The following is a 25414-nucleotide window of genomic DNA, read 5'->3' on the forward strand; positions in this document are numbered from 1 at the left end:
AAATACCATCTTTCTAATAAGTGCTAACTTTCCTTCAGCTGCATCATCAAGCTTTCAATTATGGAACTTACACTTTCGCTGTAAATATTGTGTTTTTTTCTTGTCATCTAAGTGCTTGTAAATTGTAAAAACCTGTGATGTTTCCCTCACCTCAAGTCACTGTTTGGTTCACTGGAATGATGATCCAGTGATCAGGTCAGTGATCAGGGTCCTAAGTGAGGGCACTTCTGCAGACAGGCAGTGTGCCCTTGCAATTGACACTTGACCTCCATATGCCCCAGAGAGCTCAGCTATAAAATTGAGTTAGTGCAGGAGCTGATTTGCCCATAAAGAGATTGCCTCGGAGCTGAACTGCCCTGCAATTATAGTTCTACTGGTATAAAAGGTGCACCAAATGGAAATAAATGCTTGCACTTGTAATAAGTGCAGCAGTCAGAGTGTCTGCAGGGACTGATGGAAGCAGCTGAGATGATGGAGTGATTCAAGTAAATGTAGAGCCAGCAAAAACAAACATGGATCTCAAATGTTTTCATTGTATTGAATGGGCATATCAGAAGTTAGGGGTGCAAATGAGCCAAATGTCAGTGCCACTCATGTGCTGTGAAAATAAGCTCAAGTTTGAGGACTTGCCAATTTGTCCTTGTATATTCACTGAGTGCTTCCTTGGTGCTTTATTTCATATATATTTTCCTTTCCCTAAAGAAAAACTGTAATGTCAATCTGCATGGCATGTAAATCAAGGGGGAATATGGATCCGAATTTCTTCTTAATACAGAGTGTGTATGAGGAGGTCTGCAAATGACCATTTGAGTTGAAATGCACAGGAGATGCAGACATTTCCAAGGAGAGCTGATGAGACCTGAGGGTAAAATGGAGAAATGTTGGGTGGTTATCATTGTCCAAAAGAAAACATCATACAAGTCTTATTTATGGTTGCTTCTGAATATTATTTATCAGTTGTTTCAAAACTGTCTTCAGTGCATCTTATTTAGAAAAGGTCTGACCAGTCCTGGTCACTGGACTTTCACTGTATTTTTGCAAGGTGAGATGAGATTGTTTGGACCGACAGTGCATTAATGCACTCCTATATTAACTGCTAAAGTTGAACTGAAGTAGAAGAAAGTCGCAGCCCATCACCAGTCCCATCGTTTTTATCTGAGGTTCAGTGGGGCTGTCCACGGGCTGGGAGAAGCGCCAGCATGACAGATTGGAGGTGTGGCTGATAGAGAAAAAACACAATAGTTTCCTAACTGGCCAAGTAGATACCTAAGCAGTTTAAGTTGGCAGTAGTACACTGCTTTGAAGTGGAAAATGGTCTGACCACACAGAAAAGTGGGCAGGATTTGTTTTGGGTGTATTTTCAGTTGTTTGTAAAGATTTCTTACTCTTAAAGTCCTGCCACAGCAGGTTGGAATTGCTTGCTGTGTAAGGGTATCACTTAGGGATCTTCCCCAACAAAGGACAGTATTTATGAGCTGTGTGCGGGACTGTCACGTTGCCATTGTTGCTTGACATTTGTACTGTAACTCTTGCGGTCTGCTGCTTCATTCCTTTGTTTCTGACAGACGCCCATTTAGGAGCCTTGGAAAATACAAAGTGGAGCCAGTTAACATTGAATGATCTTAAAACTAGGCTGAACTTTTGTTTTCATCAGAGAGGAAGATGATGCCATCAGCTAATGTGGTTGATCAATAGCCCAGCTTGCGATAAGGTTTCAAAGCTTGTGGCTAAAAGCTGATTGCACTGGATCCAAAATAAATTTGATCTATTGGTTTCCACAAATGTAGCATAGCCCAGGATGATGCTTCAGTGCTGATGCTTAACTAATTTTAATAATGCTGACAGGCTGCCTGCTGTGAGGGCACTGTAATACGCCAACCCTGGCGGCAGAGCTCTTACTTGAGATGCTTTGTACGTGGAACTGTGCATGGAGCTGTCAGTCTGTAGCAAACAGCATGCATAAAGATTCATGATTCTGGCACTGGGGAGCGTGACAGACCTTGCTGGTCACATTTTCATTAGATGCAAACTTTGATCCTGGATTCTTAACAAGAGAGAGGCGCTGGCACGAAGTGAGGCTGCTCTTAGTTCTGACTGGAGAAATAAGTGCTAATGAAAAAGAGTTTTGTGGCTGAGATACAAAATAAGTGTGTGAGCCCTGTTTGTGATGGGTGTTTGGGAATGCAGCTTTAGAAAGGATCCAGCCACATTCTTTCTTCGAGTGAGGTGGGATCATAGTCTGCAGGGAAGGTGGACTGAAAATTAACTAATGCCTTAATCTCCATTTCAGTGACTATATCATGGCTACGGGGCCAACAGATGTCATACAGTCACCTGAACCAGGGGAGACGGCTGAAGAGTACGCAGGTAAGCAGGAGTTCTCTGGTTGTATAGCTGAACTGGAAGCCAAGGTTTGTTTTCTTCAGGTTAGAGGGCCATCATTAGGAACCTGGTTTACAGTTCTGTTTTAACTTTTTTTCTGTGTGACTTTGTCAGCTGGCGGTATAATAGGAAGGGCGTTTGATGTGCCCTACTGGAAAGTTGTTTTCTGGCTATTTTCTGGTTCTGCCTTGGATTTTCAGAAAGCAGGACACTGGAGCTTGGAGAGCTGGCTGTTGTATCTGCTGTGATGGATGCTGTAAGCCAGCTCTGTCTGTGGGAGCTGAGCTTACGCTCTGGTCTTGGCACAGACAGCCATTTGTTACTTATCTTGTCAACTAGTGGCATGGGCTGATGCAAACAGCCATGAGAGAATAATCTGAAGGAAGGGGAAATACCTTTGTGCCAGAGTGGTCTTAATTAAAGCAAATCCCCTGTGCTAATGTTCACTCTGGTGTTGGGGAGCTAAGCAAATACGAAGAATACCACAAAAGCTGAGGCATTTCAGCAGTGACTATTGTACCACTTGATAGTTTTTTTTTTTCCTTTGACTAACATTTCACAACCATCTTCAATGTTTCAGTGTTTCAAAAGTCATCTTGCTTCTTTCTTCAGAAATACATCTACTGCCTACAGAATATTGGTAGTTCTCAGAAGCAAATGGCAAAGGAACTCGTAGTTGAGCCTTGCACAGCAGATGGATAAGGGTGAAGGTGGTGTGATGTTGGATGCTCAGTAGCAACTGGTTTCCTAAATTTGTAATCTAGCTTACCATATTGGCCGCCGTTGTTTGTGATACGCTGGTGACCTTGTGAGAAAACCCACATATGCAGATTTTGTGCCAGTTTGCTGGTGTTCAGGAAATGGATCAAACTCTGATCTTGGTGACAAGGAAGGCAGGAAATCCCTTGCTGTCCTCAGTAGTAGCTCTAAGAAAAAAAGTAACATTTCTCTCTCCAACTGAACCAAACCTCAAGAAAGTTAGAATAAGCAATTCACTTTCAGGAAGGCTTTTGCTTGTTAGGACAGTAGCCTTTAAATATAACATTTTATTTCTAATGCCTTAAAATGGAATTTTAGCTACTGCAAGCATTCGGAAATGATGAGTCAGTGTCTATCAGTGGGTGAGTGGGGAATAGACAGTTGTCTGAGCTTGGGTTTTCTCGCCCTGTTTTGACTAGATGCTTGTTATGCAACAACGATCTTCCATTTTAAGCAGTAAGATCTTTCTGCATACTATTAGCTGAGCACTCTACCAATTTAGTGATATATTGGCCTTATCACAATGCACTTAAATGTACATAACTATAAAGGAAATATACCACTGCTGCTAACAGTGTCTGCAACAGGACACTGATATGAACACTATCCTTCTGAATGGTGTCTTCATCAAATGCTCCAGTGCAGAGCAGTCCCATGGTTTTCATCTCTGCACAGCATAAAGTGTTTAGTAGTCATCTTTCTCATGCTGTAATACGGCAATTGCCCATCCTCTGGAGCTGAGAGAAATGTAGCGTTTCTCACACTGAAGCAGCTGAAGATATGCAGCTGAACAGAATGCAGATAAAGAGGAATTACTGCTGGAGGGGTGTGCCCTGACATCAGTAATACATTGGAGTCTCGAGGAGGCACTGAAGTAACCAGTGTGTCTGTGCTGGAGGACTTTGTGTTGTGCACCAGTAACCAAATATTGTCCCATGCCAGCTGAGGCTTACTAATTGGCGATGGTCTCAGATCCTTTCTATAGTCTCTGTTCTAAAGTTAGTGCCATTTCTGATCTAAACAAGGGTTTGGAGAAGTACCCTGACAATGTTCTCATTTGTGGTAGGTCTTAATATCTGTTTCTCTTAAATCTTTCCCTTAGATGTCTTTAGGATCACTTCTTTTGTTGTTGGTGGTAGGTTTTTTTATTTGTTTTCCAAACATTCACCTGATGCTGCTGGAAATACTAGCATCTAATTGCACTCATCAGTAATACACTGTCCATACCACAGATGGATGCCTGGTACAGGACAGCTCTCCACATCAAGCTGAGTCTGCTGTTCTGCTCTTTGAGGCTTCAGGATGTGCTTGCAGGCATTGCTGGACTGGTAATTTGGGGGCAGTGCTTCATGAAAATATTTAATCTTTTGTTTTGCTCATTTAATATAAACCGATTCCCCTTTATCAGATTAGCTGGGAGGATACCATGTAAGTTGTGTAACTGGTGATGTGAATGACAGGTGTTTGTGAAGACTCTAAAGTCTTGATGAACATAGTTGTTCTGTGGGCACAGTGCTCTTCTGATTGCTGTGTGATCCTTCTTCTTTTGCCATCTCTCTCTGGGCCAAGCATGAAATTCACTGAGCTTCATGAGAGTCTTAAATACAAAAGCTTTGGGCTCAGCTCTGCAGTCTGAGGGAGATAATTTATCATGTTTGTTTTCCACAACCACCTGGTTCACTTACTGCCTGATAAGCAGATTTTGGGATCTTCTGCTGATTAAACCCTCCATGGGAGCTCCACATCCCATCATTAGGTGAGCAGGAATCCATTAGCAGTTTTACTGTTTGAAAGATAGCTTGGTCCCAGTGACAGCCCAAAGCAGTGGAAAAGTGAAGTGCAGATCTTCCTTGGCAGCTGCATTCTTGTATTTCGTGATGCTTGCTGCTGGCACTGGGCCTGAGAGCCACGAGGAGATGGGGGAGCAGATCTCAGCATCATTGTTTACTTCTCAAAGTGGCTACTGTGTGGTGTGTGATGCAGCTGTGTGATGGCACAGCTTCAGCCCTGATAAGGCCTGTTGGCAAAAATCCCTACACGTACAGGGCACACGTTGAGAAGGAGCATTGCTGACTAAATCATCACTGGGAGAAGACAATAACTGTGGAAAGAATGCCTTGCTTATTCAGGAATCTTCCAGCTGTGAACATTTATTATGCCAACTTCTGTAAAGTACTAATTGAACAATGAATTTGGCTCTGATACGCAGTGATGTTATTGCTCTGCATATGCATTTATGTCCACCACAAGGGTCTTAGTACAATAGCTTGGCCCAGACCACTCCAAACTGACCCTTCAGTATAAGAGTCAGTGACAAATAAAATGCAGCTCTTGTGCATTGAAAATATAAATAATAATGATAAAATATCGTAGTTTACTCAAAATGAAAGACATCGATTATGTCTCATACAGCTTGTGCTGTTCTTTTTGTATTTCTTTTCACTTTGACAGCGACGTATCTGAAATCAGCTCAATAGATTTGTATCTATGTTCTTAGGGCTGCTTTGTTTAGGGTCCTGTAGGTGAGTGTCTTCGTTTCAGCTTGCTCCACTGACCTTGGAAGAGCTCATTTGAATTTGGGGCAGTGGTTTAATGTGGAAACGGATATTTTGGTTTTAGGGTTTTTAAATTCACTTGCTAGTTTTAATCTCTTTGTGTCCTTACAACACCGAGTAAAGAAAAAGCAGAAATAAACAGGCAAATTAAAGACATTCAAAGTGAAAGATTTAAAAATATTGCTTTATTAAAACGATACTGGTATGATTTGTGTTATCACTGTTCAATTGTGGATAGAAAGGTTCTCGACATAAGGTGCATTTTTCATAAACTGGAACCTAAGTAGGCAGCACCATTGTCAGCTGAAGGCCAGTGTTGCTTTATAGGTAACCTGTCTAAGAATGGCAGCTTCACCTTTCACAGGACTCTGGCACTGAATTATTTACAAAGCAGCTGATTAGAACTGAATGGGCATCTCCTGCTCGTGGCTCTCCATAGGCTTCCTCCAGAATTTAAGAAAAAACTTTCTCCAAGCTAAGCAACACCTCCAACTTCCATCAATTTTTTCTTTTTCTCATCTTGCAGGCAAGAAAAAATCCAGATTTCAGACTTTCAAGAATTTCTTTGCCAAGAAGAAAAGGAAAGAACCTCCACCTCCCAGGGGGGAGAGTAACTTAAAACCTAGCCAGTCCATCAGGGATGTCAGCATCTATGTGCTCGATGCTAACACACTTCATTCACCGAAGGAGGCCGGGTAAGCTGGCGGGGAAGGAAAATAAATAAATAAAAGCAGACCTCTTGCTGCAATAGGATGAAAGCACAAGTTGGCCCCTTAGGAACAGCCTCCGTCCAAGTTTGTGCAAAACAAGCCCTAATGCTGATGAAGGAATTCCAGGAATTTCCTCTTCCTTTGCTACTAGCTTCAAAAGCCAACATGGAGGAGAGGGGGAGGGCAGCCAGGGGCTGGGGTGATCCAACCCTGTAGACTGTAAAACTGAATACAGCCCAGATTGTTTTGATTGGTTTTAGTCTCTGAAATCTGTCCTGGAAGGTCTGATAATCATCAGCTTTACGAGAGGAGAATGACTGAATACTGCAGTGCAGGGAATACATGCCAAGTTGAGTTGCTATTTTTTAACATAAATTGTGCTCTCTGGTTGGGATAAGGGAAAAGAAAGCGTTATGTGTTCTCAGTATGAAAATGCTGCTTAGTTTAACTTTCTTGCACAACCATTTAGGTACAGGGAGCAACAAATAGCTTCTGGTTGTGTGTCAGCCACCGTGAAGTGCTGTGCATATAAGTGAGGTTTGTGTCCAGAACAGTTCTCTGGTCCCAGAACAGAGTCAGTTCAGAAAATTGTACTTTTTCACTTAGTTAAATAGAAACTATTAACTTATGCTGTTAATATTGCTTCACCTATAACCATAGACCATCTATGCTACAACACTTCCAACCCGCACGAAACTATGAAACTATGAAACTATGAAACACTTACATTGCTTGGCTTTATTTCTGGAATAGGACAACCCTCTGAACATGGTTAAGTCTCTCACCAGGGATGTCATGGGTCAGTATCTTGCAGCCTATAACTTGGGTGCTTTCCTCTCCTTCCATGTGAACTACTCAGACCTCACTTTGAGTTTCTTAGGCCTTGGATTGTGGAGCTATGGGCTGGAATGACCAAGTGTGATAGTACACTGGCCACTTCCCATAGTTTACAGTGTGTTGTTGGAGAGAACATTGGATGCATAAGATACTGTCAGAAGTCATGAGTGTGAGATTCGTGAAATTAGCTTTGCTGCCAAATGAACTTTATCATCAAATAAGATATTAGGTGCAGCTGGAAGCTACTAGTTTCTCTATTACTATTACTTTCTTACAGGTCCTTGCACCTCCTTGTCCTACCATTCTCCCCTCTCTCTGTTATACTTATGCAACTGCATCATTAAAACAATTTGGGTTTAAGGAAACAATGATTTATTTCTTTCATTTGTTAGCATTATATTAACAGAGTAAGTTACTGGCTATACAACCCCTCTTTAGGGCAGAGGAAATTGTGGTGTTGCAGTGACTCAGCTAACCTGGTCCCAAAGGTTTAGGAATGGCTGGAGGGATCTGCCTTAAAGTCAACTGTCTGCTCCATAGACTGTGTGAGAACACTTTTCTCTTGCCCTTCTCCAAGTCCAGATGCTCTCTTTCTCAGCCCTATTCTCCCTACTCTCCAGTCATTTAAAACTGTTTAGTAAGAGATCAAGAAGTGTTGGACAAATATCCTTAGGCATAGCAGCTTTGGGGATGCTGCACATGAATGAGTTGAGCTGACACAAGGAAAGCAGTGCCGGAAGTAGAGCAGCTGAAACATCAAAGGGTTTAACTAACAGTGTGTCTTTTAGTTCAGTGCAAATAAAAATACACTTCCCGGAGTCACACACATATGTTTGCACTTAAAAGACTTGTCTGTATGAAATCTGCAGTTAACTCTACATATATTTCATCCAATGTTCTTTTTGCTGCTGCCAGTCAAAAATACTGTAATTCTCTTGCAAATGCAAGTAGAATCATTGAATCATCTAGGTTGGAAAAGACTTTCAAGATCTTCAAGTCCAATTGTTATGATACATATACAGAGAAAAAGAACTGAATGTCATCATCACCTGATTGATCATCCTTGACTCCCTCTCTAACCCACAAAGACTAGGTTGTGTGTTCAAGGCTGATGTTGCTCACATCCTAAAATAGACACTTGCATTCAATTCCATCCTAGAAAGTTCTTCCTCTTCCTTCCTGGGTGTAGAAGGAGCTAGCAGTGACCACCTTGGACAGTTAGCTTGCAGTTGAGTGAGATGCGTTTCACTCCCTTTTCTTTAAGATTACCATGCAAGGAAAAGTATTGGAGAGCTGTACCTATGGCATTAACCGCTTTTCCTTCCTTCTAGGCCCAAAGGAAACATGGGAAACAAAGCCTTGTCCCATGACAGTGTCTTCATTTTTGAGTCGGTATCAGGAAGTGCAGCAGGTGACACGTCATCTCAGGAATGCATACCTGGAAAAGTGAAAACTTTGCAGGTGAGAACATCTTTCTCTCATTCATGGTGCTGCCTTCTATTAATTGTCTCCTAGGAAACTCTGTTGCTTGTTGCCTCTGCTGCCTACCTTTGTTGACTGAAGTATCCAAAGCAGAATTGCTACATTTGGATTTGTTCTGCTTGTTGGAAGCTGCATCTTTGAACAGTCACAGAGTTTTCAGCCTTGTCCAGGTCCCATACTGTGCAATTGATGTGTGTCCAAGAGTCTGTGAACTGAATCTTTCTTTAATGAGTAAGTCTTCTTCCAATGGAATTCCCATTCTTCATAGTTGCTTCTTTTGGGTTAAGGCCACTTATCTGTACTGCAGAGCATCCCTTTATCTATTATTTTTTTTTACAAAAGGTGTTTTTTGGAGTTTTTGGACTTTTATTTATTTATTTATTTATTTTCAATTCTGGCTGAATTTTTTTTTTTCCCCCACAGTACATGTTAGCACCAAGAGCTGTGCAAGTGTGTGGGATGATGGATATGTCAGGTCATTATTAACAACAGCTTTATTTATATCATTATTCTTCCGTTCTCTGCCAGCAGAGGATACTGTATTCTGCTAGGTCATTTCCTTCTCCCAAAGCACATACCGATCCCTCCTTGACAGCTCCCTTATCAACTGTTGACTGCACTAATTGCATTCAAATAGTTATCCAGCTCAGAGCACTGAGATAAAAGTTTAAGGTTTTTCCAGTGACCAAAACAAATTGTTGATATGGCAGCCAAAGGCCATTGAAATTCTTCCTTGGCCCAGTGTGAGATTCATGTTGCAAAACACAATTGCAACACATGTGAAGAAACAGAAGATGCACAGGGAGACTTGTTCTTCCATGAGACTGCAAAATAAGCCAACCTTCAATTCAGGGTATTTTCTGCATAACAATAGGAGCAGCAGGGAAGGTCATGTATGTGTATGATAGAACTTCACTGAGGGAAAAAAAGCTCTTCACACTATCTCCAGCTCCCTGTGCCCTCTCCTCATCCACGTGTCATCCTGCATGGTAACTTAATACTGCCAGCACTATTTCCATAGCCTTAAAAGACAGCTTGGCTTTCAGATAAAAAGCCAATCGCTAACAAAATATTTTTATATTATCGCTAACAGATATTTTCTTAGCAGTGTAGATTTAACTTCTACTAGTAGAAGAAAGACTGCAAATTCAGACTTTCTCACCTACCACTTTACTGTCTGCATGCAATAAATTTATTAACTCAGAGTCGGGAAGTTGTGAAGAGAGAGGAGAATAACATTGACTGTGTGTTCCTTCCCATTAAATGCACAAATATGTTGTGCGTCATATTTTTTTTCCCATATAATACAATCTTTGTGCTGTTTGTTGTCATTCCTGATTGTGCTTATTTGACTGATGAGGGTAAGAGGGAAGGAAAGCCATTTAAATTGGGGGCCTGGAGATTGAGGATGACATTGTGCTACCCTGTGTAACCACTTGAGCTATTGGAGTTATGTTCCAGTGTAGAACTTCCAAAGTTAGTTCAATAAGCAAAGAATCAGAAAAAAAAAAGAGGTCTGCATGTTTATCCTGGGGATATTCAAGTGAAGTCTTTTTAGTTGAAGCACAAAAATGCTGTTCAGACCTCAACTGTATTCCAGGTTTGACATAGTCAAAATACTTAAGCCAAGAGTTTTAGTGATGGTGCTTCCTGAGTTTGGAGCTTTTTCAGTTTGAGGGAACATCTGGCTCCTTGTGAGGTTATGGACTTTGTTTTCTTTTTGAGGGTCAGGGTCTGCCAGAGCGTTCTTTTGTGCAGGCTTGGAAAAGAATCTTCATACTCCTTTACAAACTAAGTTGTTTCTGCCTGTTATCATTCTTGCCAGAACGTGATGCTGGGGCAAACGAACAAGGAGCTTGTTAGAGTGGACCAGAAATTGAATAAAGTTCTGTTTCTGTGAGAAGTGGGTCTCACTGATTTGTGCAGCAGAGGATGGTGACAAGCTGATGGGATTTGGAAGGGCTTTGGGAAAAAGAGTTGTCCTCATAAGCCTGGGGATGAGGACTGCTGGCTCACAGTACTCTGTGGGACTATTCGGGTGTCCTGGCACATGTCACATTTAGAGAATGTTTAAACCTAAGATAAAAGTTTAAATCTAAACTTAGTTATACTGCTGTGCATTTTCTTGCCTGGTTAAATGTGTCTTGGATGACTTAGTGAATAAAACTGATTTTTATGTTAGTTTTACATGGAAGTCTGTTCTAACTATGGGTCCTTGATGGATATAATTAAATAAAATTTAATTAATGTTTCTTCTTCTTTTTTTTTTTTTTTTTTCCTTCTTTGAATACCTTGTTCCTTCAAATATTTTTATTAAATAAAAGACTCCTCATGTCTAATAGGAGCAACTGGGATAAAAGTTTCCAAAATGCAGATAATGCCATTGAAAGTCTATACTGTTCTTTAACCACAGCTTCAGCTGCAGCAAAACATCAGGCTTGGATCTCCTCCACTTGTTATCACTGGAAAGAAAACGGAAGATGCTGGCACAGTTTCGGAGGATGATGGATTGCCCAGAAGCCCTCCTGACATTTCAACCCTTCATGAAGTTCTGACTGATTCACCAAGCAAGGTACAGTTACATCTCTTTAGTGACCTTCTGCACTGAAAAAACTGCCACTGTTTGAGGAAGGCAAAGGCCTTTTTGTTCACTTGTGATAAAACCTCTGTGCCCACAAAGCTGTGTTTTGATGCCATTTTGCATTGTTTATTTTATGCAATCCTATGGTATTTAGATGTGGCGTTTGTGTAAAACACCACTGGAGTCATTCATTTCAGGCACACATGTGAATGAGGAATGAGCATAATTCTTTGGTTCATTGAAGTCTGTTTGCAGTAATGAACTGCCTGGTGGTTTAAGGGCAATATTAATTGAATTGACAGGCAAGTTAGAATCCCATGAGTCTGATGAGAATAGGTGCTGATGGGACTCTAAGAGAGACTTGGAATTATCTTTCTCATGAATAGCCTTTCTACAGCAGATGCATGATTTTGGATTAGAGTGAGTATGCAAGCATTTATCAATTCAAAGTTCCTAAAACAGTAAGCCAAAAATGAAAATAACTTTAAAATGTGTTGGTTCAATTCCTCATTAAAGTGCATGCTACCCTGTTGCATATACACCCAGCAGAGCATTTTGGTTCTTTGAGATCAACCTTTAAGGCATATCCTTTAGCAGGATAAAGTTGCTCTACCTTATGTCTGGTGTCCAGTGAAAAAATGAGAGGTATTCTGTGAGGCAGGGACTTTGCAGTCACCCTTCCTATAACTTTCCTCTTGTATTTTTTCATAATTTTAATGCTTCATACCCCGTCCCAGGTAATTCGTTGTGATCCTTCCCTTGACTTATCCTCTTCCTTATTTTATCCCACAGTCCTCCAACCCTGTTCAGCGTCATAGCTCTTTGAGTTTAGGCGGGACAGACAGTGAAGATGAACAGGTAAATAGCTACTCTTCCTGCTAATGAACTTTCCTGAGATACACACTCTCAAACGCTTAGTGCCAGCCCACTGCTGAGGAAACTCCCATTCTCTCCTTCTCCAGCCTTTGAAAAGGGAGAGAGAAACCAGCTCAGTTTGCCTGCCCACGGTTGAGACCAGGTGCTTTCCTGCATAGTCATCCCTAGATCCTTTCCTTTAGGAATGGAAAGATAAAGTAATGATTCCTACCTCTGGTCAGACGCCTCTAGAGCCCAAACTGATCTAAGTAACTTAGGTTGCCATTACCTTCTAATAACTTACCTTATTTATTGTTACTTCCATGTCTCTTTTGTTAATGCAGATCCTGTATTATATTTTACTATATATATATATTTTACTAAAATACTCCGTTTTGTAAGTCTGTGCTGTTTATTCCTTACAATGCAAAAAAACCTTTTCTTTCCAACACTGCAGTTTCAGAACTATTTTGGTCTTTCAACCTCATCCTCTATGAGAAAGAAAGGTGGGAATTGAAGGAAATGCATGTAATGTCTTGTATGTCGTAATGTCAAAATGTAATCTACACACAATGCAGTGGTTTCCATTTTGCTGTTGCCCTGATTTTGATGCAGAGGATAGTTACTGAACATCTTCACCCTCTGTTATGTTACTGGGCCTTTCAAGAGCATCACTCTGTGTGAAAAAACCCTATTTGTCACTGGTGTCAGTTCTTGGAGGCTTCTACATTTATAAATGCCCACTTTCTGGTTTACTGGGACTAAATCAGGCTGTCAAAGCCAGCATCAGATGACTTTGCAGAGACATTGACCAGCATTGATGCTGCTTTGCCAGAGAGACTTTACAGAAATCTAACTTCCTTGGTGGTATCTTCATCCCGGTGTAAATAAAACCAAAGCAGGGACTCCATTTCTGTGGTCGCAAACAATTTTTTGGCACAAATGCTCTGTAGGAAATGAGCCTCCCATCACTGCAGACCTATGATGGCATAAAGAATTAGGAAATAAGCTTTAGTTGCTTCAAATACAGAACAACGTACTTAGTTTTTGTAGCTCAGTTGCTAAGATGTTTTCATTATCTTCAGAACTTTATCAGCATATGTATGCTTTAAATTCCATGCACTATCTCAGGCTTAAACCAAACCAAAATTGGAATGCCAAGCCCATGGCTGTTTCACCTGCTTTTGTGGCCAAAGCCAAATTGGAGAGTGTGTTAGACTGAATCAGACTTGTTGGGCATGTGTGACATTTTGCAGGGCTGCATTTCAAATCAGTATTTAGGGGTTTCTCTGTAAGCACTTCTGTAAACACTGTATTTTGATCATTTAATCTAAGGTTGCTGCTGTTTAGTTCCCCAGTGCAGCGCTGGTATGAGGACGAGGTCCAGGTCACTGTCTGGGAGATGGTTCTGGGAGACGTGTTGGAGAGAAGCGTTGGTTTTTATTCTGGGAGAGTGATATTAAGAGCAAAGTGGTTGTGGTAACTTTCTCGGAATTAGAAAGAATGAGGAGAAAATACCCATACTATTGTGGCTTTTTAATAATACATTCCTGTATTGTGTCTCATTATCTGGAAGAAAAGGCAGCTATAAAAACTGCACCAGTGTCTCCTGCTGGTGCATGCATATATTGCAAATGACTTCTCAGATAGATAGTAAATGGGAAGGGGCAGCTGAGGCACTTGCAATGAGCATTTCTTGCTTCTGTGTATTATACTTCAGTGAACATGCAGAACTGAGGAATCTCTATGAAGAAACTGCATTAGGTGTGCATAGATATCAGATGTGCATTAGACATTAAAGGATTTATGTCCAAACATACAACCATTTCAGGCTTCTGAAACAGAGTAAGCTAGCAATGGAATTACATTTCAGAGCTGAGGGGAGGGTGAGCACATCTTACAGTGCCATGTCTGTGTTTTACAGATACCTTCTGGAGCTTCCTCTAGGCCCATCAGTCCTTCAGCCTCTGCTGCTCTCGGGGCTGCAGGCTCACAGGGCAGCAGCTCCCTTCCCATTGACTTCACTATCCCTGCCAGCCCCATCAGCTGCCTGGACACCTCTGCTGCCCGGCACCGCATTGCCATCAACCCCCGGAAACGGAAGGGCTTTACCAGCAAGAGCCAGCAAAGCCAGGTGAGTCTCCTCTGGGAAAGGATTGCCGTGCAGAAAGAACATGCTCACCTTCCTTTACTTTTTCCTTTCTGGAAATAGATGAGAAACCACATACTTTTCAACACCCCATTCCTTCAGTGTAATAGGGGCTGAATAAAAGCACAACTTATTATTTTTTTTTCATTATTCAGTAAAAAAAAAGGTTGCATGTTACACTTCATTTGTAAAAACATCCCTATTGTTTCTAAAGCTTGTTTTCAGTTTTAAAGGAGCCCAGGCCAATTTCTACAAACTATTTCATATTATCTGTGGTGTAATTCTTTGTATGCCAAAGGAAGGGCCTTAGGAAGGGTTGTGCCTTTGGAGGGATTCTAGAGACATCATGGGTTGCCTTTGACAGCTTAAAACGTCAATGATTTCAGGCTTCTTAACTGGAATAGCACATTACCCACAGTGTTGGTAAATTACAGAAGACAGGTTTTGTTTCTAAATGTTTTGTGTATTCAAAAACGTGTGTGAGTGTGTATAAAGTACAGTTTTTGTGCATTATTCTTTTAATTAAAACATCTTTCTGCACTTCATTAGGTGGAACACACAGAGAAAGAAGCGTGCTTCCCTGCAACTCCAGAGAAGAAGGGAAATCCAACAGAATTATTTGAGAGCAACCAGCATAAAAGCAATTGGGAAGGTAATACAAACTTGTGACTTTCCAAAGCAATGGATTGAACTCTACTATAGTAGACTGACATGACCTACTTGGCTTCAATCCAGGCACCTTCTTGGTTTTATACTTAAAACCAGTCTTGGCTGCTGAAGTGTAATGGTGACATCACATTCTCCAGTCAAACTGTAGTGCTGAAATGGTGATCTTTGAGGACAGCATTAAGAAATAAGTGAGGTGAATGTAGCAGGTTCAGAAGTACCAGTGCTACACAGCTGGTTAAGTCACATTGGCTGGGGATGAGCTCCCCAAAACTCAGAAGCAAACAACCTCAGCATTGCTCCAACACCAGCCATTCTGTGATGCCATGATTCTGTGATTCTGTAATTGTATGTTATGTGTGTAAGGTGATGTTAATTGGCTTGTTTACCAGACTTCCTCTCCTGCTTCCCCTCTTATCATTTGAATAACAGCTAAGTACCCGTGGTAAAACAGCTGTAATCTAGCTTGTAAAAACAACTGAAATTTCTACAAAATAACACATATGTTTTTATTTAGCACTATAAATCCCTTACAAATAGGAATGTGCATGGAAAGGAGCTAGACAGCCAGTGATTAGGTACAGCTTAAGCAGACAACACTCGTTGAACTTTATTCTAAAACATGTTTTTAACAGCCGTTTTTCTCAGATAATAGAAGCCAAACATGGGGAAATACTGCTAAATGATTGCATATCTGGTATGAATTACTAATATAGATGGTGCTTGAACCTTGAAGTGCACACTCTTCTCTTTTGTTTGATACAGGCTTATCAGCCCATGTGGAACATAATGCAAAGGGAGGTGGTTCTAAGGAGACACCAAGTGTAAAATATCCTGCTGATGCTGACCCTGACTCCTGCAGTTCCACACTTGTTGCAGAAGACTCTTGTACTCTGCTGCAAGAAGATGCGTGCCTTCCAGATATGGACCATCGCTGTAATGCAGCCACATCCCTTCTGAAACCTGAGTCTCCTCCAGTGAGCCTGGGGGAACAGCACAGTGCTGCAGTGCCACACTGTTCAGATGAGGCTGCTGGGGAACTGAAATTACATCAGCAAAATACCAATATGGAAGTATGTGCACTTCCAAAATCTCAACAGATTGAAGCAGGAGCTGTTGTGCTTCCAGGTGTACTAGCAGCTGACTCATGTAGCAGTGGCATGGAAATGGAGAGTGTAACTGTATTGGCATATGGTGCACATAGGTCCCCAGCAAAATCTGTGGACCAGAATGCCAAAGACCAGGAAAAGGAGGGTACACTATTTATTGGCAAAGTAGAAGCTTCTCTGGGTACTAATGAGAGCTGTTGCAACCAGTCTGTCTTAGATACTGCTCTGAGCACTTCACAGGTTGCTGTAGCTGATTCAGAGTCTTCTTCTGATGCCAAGACGGTGGCTGTTTTGAAGTCTGAAAACAGCTCAGCAACAAAAAATGACAATGAAACTTGTGCAAATAAGGAATTTCAGCCATCCAAAGGCAACGCAGGAAAAAAAATAGACACTGCTGCGTCTGTGTTAGAAGCAGGTTGTGTGCTACCTCCCAGCAAATTAGATGTATGCTTTACAGCAGAAATACCTTGTCCTGTTTCAAAGGATAACCACGTCAGTCAGCAAACCTGCACATCATACGCTTTTGAAAAACTTTCCATTGAAAGTCTGGCCTCTTCAAGTGTGGCTGGATTGACATGCAATGTCTCTTCTAATGATGACTGTAAGGAGTCCCAGGTAAGCAGCGCAGCTTCTCACAGGAAATCAGAGAAAGACAGTCAGTCCTCAGAAGCAAATACACAGAGCCTGCTAAAGACTGCTGCTGCGAAACCAGTTAGGTTTACCATTGCACCTGCATGGCAAAGATCTCTCTCGGGGGGTTCAAATTCAAAAGAAGATTCCTATACCAGAAGTTCCCCAACCTCCCCTATAAAACCGGAGTTATTTGAAGGAATAACAAAAGAACATGCAGTCCAGGATTCAATGAAAAACATCTGCAGCAGATTTGATCGAGATTATAAGGATGGTGATTTGCATTTGAATTCTTCTCTGGAGTGGGCTGACCGTGAAGCAAAAAATGTTGAAAATCCGTTTGGGGTCAAACTGAGGAGAACATCTTCTTTACTGAAGTACCAGAGTGAAAGCCGTGCTGAGTCTCTGAAGCTGCTTCCCTCAGCTGCTCTCACTGCTTCCGCAGCTGTCAAGGAGGATCAGAAGCCAGCAGGCGTTGGGAAGCCAGCTCCGAGCCTTCCTGTCAGCACAGCATCATTTTTAAAACAAGCTGATCTAGAAGACAAAAGTCCTCCCAAGACAAGATCAGAAGAAGGGACAAAGAAGCAAAACGGTACTAAACCTTCAGGTATTTATGCTATACTTCTATTCAAACATTGTAGAAGGCAGTGGCCATGTAAGACCTTAGAAAGAATGGCAAACAAAAGATAAAATCCTCTTGAAGAGGACCAAATTCTGCTTTGAGTTTGTTGTTACCATCATTTCATAGCTTGATGATTTAGTCAGTCAAGAGAATTCTTGTCTTATCTTAATGAGGGGTGTGTTCTAGCAAGAATAATATCAGAATAACAGCTTAAGGGCATCTGAAACATTTCTGGTGCAACCTATTTCTACACATAGTCGGAGTTTTAACGCAGCTTTGTAAAAGTTGCTGCCGTTCTGCAGCAGTTCAGACCTTAACTAGGAGTTGCACTGGGCATGGGGGCATGCTTTTTTTTCCTACAGTCACTTAATTTAAAATACTCAAAAGGCAAAATAGTAGCCTGTTTTTTACAGGCTACATGAAAAAATAATGGCTATCTTACTCTAATCAGTGATGTAAGGATGTTGTTTCAAAGGCAAAATCCAGTTCATAATGGTCTCAGCGAGAGTTCTGCCATTGACTTAAATGGAAGCAGAGTTGGGTAAAAAACTCTAGAATGAACAGAAAAATGATTGTTACCAAGGACAGGATCATCGGGGAAGGTAATTTTATCTCCCTGGTGTTCAAAGGGTATTACAGAATCAGAAGGATTTGAAACAGAAAACACTCCAGCTTTAGGCTGACGACCTAAATCCTTTCTTTATTTCAAAAATACTTCTTTTATAGAAAAAGTAGCCGCTCTACATTTGGAAACCGCTTCCTCTGAGCCGGCTTGGATCTCCATGGCAAAACTAAAACAAAAGGGTTTCCAGGGCCACCCTCTTGCCAAGGAACAGAAGGCTGAAGAGCAAACCTCGAGCAAAGCTGATCAAGAGGAGGTAGAGGAGGTAGAGTTCCAAGTAAAGTTACCTCGGGGTGAATCCTTCACCAAGAGCTGCTGTACAGCACAGCAGCTTTCTCACTAGTGGTGCCCTACAGACAGCATTCACTGATCTGCTCCAGTGCTTCTGCTTCACTGCAGAAACTGTACTGAAGGTCTGGCTTCTCCAGTGGTTCTTGCACATATTTCCCATGCGAGCCTTAAATTCCTGCTCAGTGAAAAAGAGAGGATAACTTGCTTGCATGTGCAGTGACCCCGTATTTGTAACAACTATCTTACTTCTTGCCCTCTCCCTCCTGTTTGTCTTTTTCTGCATTTCCATAGTTAGGTTTGGAGATGCTACCAGAACTCTAATGGCAAGCTTTAGGAACACAGCTGTCTGGCAGGTTTCTTATTTGCATTCTCTTTTTCTCTTCCTCCTTTTATAGCAAGTTGTCTGTGGTAGTGAGAACACACAGAAGAACATGCCTTCTAGCTTGAGGCCTCAGGAGAAGAAACCACAAACGAAGACCAGTGTGTGTGCTGCAGCAGGTATTCTCTTTCAGCCACATCTTTACATAATGGATATAATTTACTCCAGTAAGTGGTAAGAGTGGTAGGGAATGGAGAGTGGTCTCGCACTGGAACAGGCTGTGCAAGGAGGTGGTTGAGTCACCATCCTTGGAGGAGTTCAAAAACTGCATAGATGTGGTTCTAAGGAACATGGTTTAGTGGGCAGCATTGGTGGTAGGTGGATGATTGGGCAACATGATCTAAATTTCCAACCTTAATGTTTCTGTGATTCTATTCTTTTGAATAATCAGCATACCTTTTATGAGGCCTGTTCAGACTGTAGTTTGCATATAGTCGTAGTTTGCATAAGTCGTGTATGTGTTAGGTCATGTATTTAAGTTTTATATGTACTGGCTCATTCAGCAGAGAAAGCAAGCGATGTGCTTTCATCTCCAGTTCATGGAATGGCATGTAAACAGGATGGTGATTTATTACTGGCAAAGATCAATACTAAAAAACATTTTCCAGGGACCAGCTGAAGTTGGACATTGTCCAGAAGAGTGCAGCAAAAAGGTCAGGTCTTCTAGACCTCCAGTCAGACAGGAAATACTGATGGGAGTGGAGTTGTTTAGTCTACTGAAGGACTTAATTTGCTGCAGAGAGGAAGCTCATGCCCTGCATGAGCTCAGAATGCACTGGGGAGGCTGAAAAACTTCTTAACAATAAAGAGTTCTGAAGCACGGAATAGGCTAAGGACTTCTAGAGAGTCTGCAGTTTCCATTGCTTGATGTATTCAAGAAGAGGTTAAATAAACATCCATCAGGAATAATACAGCTAAGAGTCAGTTCCACCCCTGGGAGAGCAGAGGCTGAAAGGCCCCTCTCCTGCCCCATTAACTCTGAATCTCTGTATGAGAAATGCAGGGAAGAGTGTGACTCAGATGTTGTGACTCACATGCCTTTTCCAGGGCTACTGCTGGGCTGCAGCTTATACCTCCCTGCTCACTCAGTGTGGTGCCAAGCATGCTCCAGCTAGGTACAGATAAGCCAGCTCTTCCACTGTACAAGCATCTTATGTGAGCTGAACACTACTGATTTCAGACGCTGCCTAAGAAGATAAGAAATGCCTCAATAGGTCAGAGGAGTGCCTCTGATCCAGATTCCTGTTGCTGACACTGTCACTACGAGGCCATTTCCCCCTTACAATCCACAGCACCCAGAATTCTTGTATTTAGATATATAGATATATAAGGGGTTACATCTCTGCCTCTTCCCCATGGCAGCTGTTTGTAGGCCCTTTACAAGTGCTACAAAACGAGCTTTCTCTCTTACTCCAGACAGCTGACCAGCTAAGGATGTGCACCTGCAGGGAGGCTCTATGTCACATGCTAGCTGAACTATGGGCAGGGGATGGAAATACCATCTTTTTCAGAAAGTATTCCATTACAGGTCAACTTTATCTCATGGTTTTAGGTGCAAAGTGAGAATTCTGCTCAGATTAGATGGCAGTCTTCCTTTGAAAGGCTGTCCCAAACAGGCTGGATTTCTGCGCTGAATCATTCATGTCTTGGGGGCCGTGCATCCTTCAGCAGAAGCCCAGAACTATACAAAGCGTGCTGCTACTCATCCAGCAGAACTCATCTCGCCTGTGGGCCTTGCAGAGAATTAAAATCTTTCTGCATCACCTCTTCCCAAGAACTGACCTACTTTCCCGATAACCAAGGGCTATTTCTCCCCTCTAGGGACAGCAATTTGGGATAATCTTCCACTCTTGGAATGTCACAGAGAACTCTGACCAGTGCTGATATTTAAGGAGAACGTCACTCCTTCACTACTCAGAAAATCACACTTTGGAAACACTCGGCACAATCAGTATGTGAGCAAGAAGTTAGGAATCCCAAATGTAAACTCTCCTTTTCCTATTCAGTTCCCATTAGCACAGCCAGCAGTTTACCTAGTTGAAGGTGCTGCTGGTGGAGGGGATACAGATTCAGTATCCAGAGGAGATAGATACTTATTTTACTTTGTGGCTTATGTTAACTTAAGCAGTTTTCTTCTCCTGTGATAGATGGCTGAGGTCTTGTGTGCAATTCTGCACATTCTGTACGTAGCAGAAAAGCCAGGACAGCTCAATGTCAGCTGAGTTTGGAAGCAAATTCCAAGAAGTCAGATACTTATGTAACTGAGTGCAATTGGTTTGTTTTGCTGTGTGACACCCCACGTGTCCCCATAACCATGGGAAGGCTATGTAGCTTGATTCTTGTCTCTGCCACTTTAAGCATGGTGAGGTTTGTCTCCTGAAAAGTGAAAACCATGTTCAAAATTTCAATACACTGAAATTCCTGTATCCTCCTCAGTGCTTCCAAAGAATGTACAGTGCATGTAGAGCTGCAGCCTGTTTTTAGTGGATAGTACACTTCCTCCATTATTCCTAAGTATAGCTTGCCTCCTGCAAGGATAGCTGTGAGCCGGGGTTGTGAAAAGAGACCTCCTGTGTGGAGATATGGAACTTCTTGGCTTTGATCTGGAGAGTGGCTGATGGAGCTGATTGACATTTTTCATTGATTTAAGAGCAGGCAAGATCAAGTTTCCTGTACTTAGCGTTGCTCAGGTCCCTATGTGGCCTCTGTTCTTGTGCTGGAGCACAGCAGCCTCATCTTGTCAGCCACATGCTGCACACAGGCTAATGGGGTATTGAGGAAATGTTTGAGTTTTTCTAGCTTGACTTAGACATGAAGTCCTGTATGGGTTGAAAAGGATGGAGAGATCACAATGTTGAAAGACTTGTGAACCATATCTTGAGAAATGGGAGCTGCACCTGTGATGCCCCATGCTAGGCTGTCTGAAGTCATCAAGCTTGATACAGATTTTTCCATTGCAGTAGCTAGTCCTGGCCTTCATTGTAGCTGGACCAATTATATCCAGTTTAGTGATTTCTCTAATTTTTATTCTTGAGTCACAGATGTTCTGGGCTGTAAAATGATTTTCTTTCCAGAGAAGGAAGCATTATTGGCAGAAACCGAGCTTTTAACTCTCTAGCCTTTTGATGAGTGATGGATATCTTCTTGTTGGCAGGTAAAGTTGGATCTATTGCTCAGGAAGCATCTGTGATTCCTGCTGTTGAAAAGGAAACGAGACACTCTTCTAACCTGCCAATGACACCATGCAGTCCTGCTGAACCACCCTGGCTATCCTTGGCCAAGAAGAAAGCCAAAGCATGGAGTGAAATGCCCCAGATTGTACAATAGCAAATGACACGGGCATCCTTCTTTGTATCGTCAATAGCTGCATTAACTCCATTTAGATCCTTCTTCACTGTGATCATTTTTTTGAGAAACTAGAGCCTTAGAACTTTTGTTCAGACTGCTGTATGTAAATACACAGTGAAGAAATGCCATCCGGGGCTTCATTTTGAAGTATTAGCAAGTAGAGCATTTTCTACTACCAACTACTAGGAAAACTTGATCATTATGTTATACGCTTATGTATTTGACTAAAAGACACTGATGCTCCAACAAGACATGCTTCAGGCTTTTGAAACATTTCCCTTGCTAAATATGTTTTTAAAGTTTCCATGAACGATTTAGTGTTTTGTGCAATGTGGTTTTGGCTAAGGAATTACTATATGCTATAAAATAGATATGATGCTGTACACTGATGCATCATTGTGACTCACGGGCATTGATGTCATCACACTTGTGTGTAATCATTTAAGACGGGCAGTCTGCATTTGCTTCTGACTGCTAATGGACCTATTTTGTGATAGCTGCGGGATCCAAACAGCACTGTGGGTTGGAGTAATTTTGACTTCTGGATAATTTGAAATCACAGTGCTGTGGGTCGTGTGCTTTGCTCAGTAGTGCCAGGTGGAATGACCCAGAGCCACATGCATCCTTTCCTCTCCCACATGCTAGAAAACCACCATGCTCTAGCAGACACTGGTATGTTTGGAAATCTTGAATAGTCTCCTTCCTTTAATTATGGCAAAGAGTGTTTTCTTTTTTGTGAGATTCATCTGCAAACTCTCTCTCTTAAAGAATAGTGTGGGGATGGAAACTGTTTGCTACCTGGAAAGTGATACCATGTTTTTAACAAAGGCCACTCCATTTTTCATGTTCTTGTGTGATTAAGGGGCAGCTACTTTCCCCTGTGCATCATCTGTCTTTAACTAATAACTCAACATCAGTCTAAAAAAGCCATCATTGAAGGGAGCGGGCTATTGAAAGAAAAGCTTTATGACATGATGTTGGTGGCTTAAAAGACAGTGGCACCTACTGCTCCTTTTTATTTTTTTGCAGCATTGCACATTTATAATTCTTGTTTAAAGTCAGTGTAAAATTTGAAGTCTAACTTGGCTGATGGGCAGCTTTCAGCTGGAGAGGTGGTAGTATTTTTGAGGGAAAAATTATAAGATTAACTGCAAAACAAAAAATAGGCTCATTAGGAAGACTTCAGTCTTCCAGTTTGGGCCCGAATTTAAATATATAGAGATCACAATAACTGAAAACAGCATTAATTAGGAGCTACATTGTGGACTTTTCTATATAAGTGAAAACTTACTCAAGTGGGCTCACTGAAGGTATAGATTCTGTTTGTTTCATGCTAACATAAAAAAAAGAGTAGGAATTTCACTGCTGGCTTGTTGATCCAGGCCTATTTTACTACTTGCTTTCTTTATTTTAACAGTAATTCTTTGTTTGCAAAGATCTGAAGCATCTGTATGTCTCTGAAGCTTTTAGGTGTAACTTACGTGGACACACACAGCTTTGATTCCTGAAGTTCTGTCCAGCTGCCATCCCATCAGACTCTTACTGACCCTGTGTAAAATACATGTATTTCTTTACTCAGCAAACTCTTCTCTTTTTGTTAGTGTGGATTGTGGTCCTTTCCCTAAAGTAATGCAAATGTTACTAGAATCTCTCTGTCCCTGCTTTTGCTTTTGCTCTTGTTTCCTTTATGTTTGGAATGTACATATGCTTTTGTAATCCTTGTCTTGAAGGAACCCCTTTTGTAATTCATTCTCATTTTTATTTTACTATTAAATGTGGTCATCAATGGTGATGATGCAACTCCTTGGAAACAGTGAGCTGTATATGGCCCTTGTTCATTAAGGAAAAAAATAAAAAGAGGTATTTGCTTAATATATATTCTCTCTCTATATATACACACACACACTATTATCTACTCTCATTATCTACTCTCCATGTATACTCTCTATATATACACTGCATAGATCTTGTCTTGGGATGATTTTGTGTGGCCTGGCACTGATCAGCACAGGTGGTCATACTAATAAGTTTTCCTAAATCTATGTAAAAAGATATAACAGAGGGCTGATGCAGCTCCTCTAGGTCATGGTCAGCTTGCACTGCTGTGGTCACAAGAAAGTTTGTGTATACTCATTTGAATGGGTTTCAGAGTTACTCACCAGCCACTGGAAGTCTGCTTGGGTTGCTTTTAAAAAGAAACATATGAGTTATGTGATGCTGCATTTGGTATTTACTTGCTTTCTTGGTTTCTGAAGTTCTTTTATTCCAGTTTCTTTCTACAGCCAAGAGGTCAAAAAGCACTTTTGAAGAGGAAGAAATCGGAACTAGACTCACATAACCACAAGGTGAGGTTTTAAGATCAACACTGAATCACTGGTGATTTATTGACACATTTATAAAAGCCGATTGTTGTGTTTGTGAGGCTCTGACTTCCCATTGCCCACTTGTTCATTGGAGGTGATGAGTAAGCGATAGCTACCATAGTAAGCTCATTCTGCTCAGGCTCAGGGCCTTCAGCAAAGGGTCTCGAGGGCTGTTCCTGAGATGCTCTGCACTCGGGGCTGGAACTGGGTTTCAGCTGGCTTTAGTGCTCCTGTACAACAGCAGAGGGTGCTAGTGCCATCCCCAAGGAGAACAGGCTTCTGGGTGTTGCAGAAAGCAGATTTCCACATGCAACTCAATATACAGTATCACAGCAGGGAGACTGGAAGCTTTTGTGAAAGTGGAGGAGAGAGCAGTGTATTGCTGTTTGTGATATAATGGAGGTTTTGGAAATGCGAAGTATGGAAAATTTTTTTTTATCTCATTACAAGGAGCCACTGACAGGGAAAGGTAGTGAGTTCATTTGCATGATGGAGCCATGAAGGAAGATACACGACCGTGTCCAACAATGTATAGCAGTTTAGAATTTTAATTGTACTGCTTAGAAGGTCTTCTGCCTGGCCAAAGGTTGATCTTTGTCCCATCCAGATGCAGGATCTGATGTTTTTATGGGAGAGATCAGAGATACAAACAGCAACTTGTCACGCACTTAGCATGAGTTAGGAGGAAGGGCTTAGAATAGCAAGGAATGACCATTCTGAAGAACTCTACTGTCCTGTTTCCTGTGTCATGCTTGGACAGAGAGAGTTCCCCTAAGTAGCAATATTTCATTTTTAATTGCTTGGAAATATATATAAAATATTACAGTAGGACTTCTTGGCTTAGAAAGGTTGAGATTACCTCATTTGCTCAGTTAAGTGCTTTGCAGATCAATACAGAAAAGACATTATGCTCTGATGATACTTTGTCCTTCAGAACTGTTACTGGAAGGATTCTAGTATCCATGGAGGCAATTAGCTGCCTACAGAGTCAGACACATGTCCCTCTTTGTCTTTTCATCTAGCATGAAGTGCCCTACCTGCACTTACTTTAGGCCTTCCCTGGTTTGACAAACA

The 25414-nt window shown here is 41.6% G+C and overlaps 1 protein-coding gene across 13 annotated transcripts in view; it reads left to right on the forward strand.

Moving 5' to 3' along the window:
• KIAA1210 (KIAA1210 ortholog) overlaps positions 1-23849 on the forward strand; it is a 44605-nt gene extending 20756 nt beyond the window's left edge. For 5 of the 13 annotated variants that reach the window (XM_015860774.3, XM_015860767.3, XM_015860773.3 and 2 more), the window contains exons 2-12: positions 2291-2367; positions 6223-6391; positions 8575-8704; positions 11139-11297; positions 12099-12164; positions 14086-14295; positions 14860-14962; positions 15742-17322; positions 18064-18224; positions 18646-18748; positions 21784-23849. In XM_015860774.3, the coding sequence (XP_015716260.2) occupies positions 2301-2367; positions 6223-6391; positions 8575-8704; positions 11139-11297; positions 12099-12164; positions 14086-14295; positions 14860-14962; positions 15742-17322; positions 18064-18224; positions 18646-18748; positions 21784-21956 (2922 nt within the window). In that variant the 5' untranslated portion in view covers positions 2291-2300 and the 3' untranslated portion in view covers positions 21957-23849. The remainder of the gene's footprint in view (positions 1-2290; positions 2368-6222; positions 6392-8574; positions 8705-11138; positions 11298-12098; positions 12165-14085; positions 14296-14859; positions 14963-15741; positions 17323-18063; positions 18225-18645; positions 18749-21783) is intronic. The other 8 variants (XM_085546321.1, XM_085546320.1, XM_015860769.3 and 5 more) reach the window with 5 other exon arrangements.
• Positions 23850-25414: the final 1565 nt, after the last annotated feature.

The sequence above is a fragment of the Coturnix japonica genome, chromosome 4, assembly GCF_054131305.1.
Source record: "Coturnix japonica strain WE chromosome 4, WE-NBRP24, whole genome shotgun sequence".
Classification (NCBI taxonomy): Eukaryota; Metazoa; Chordata; class Aves; order Galliformes; family Phasianidae; genus Coturnix; species Coturnix japonica.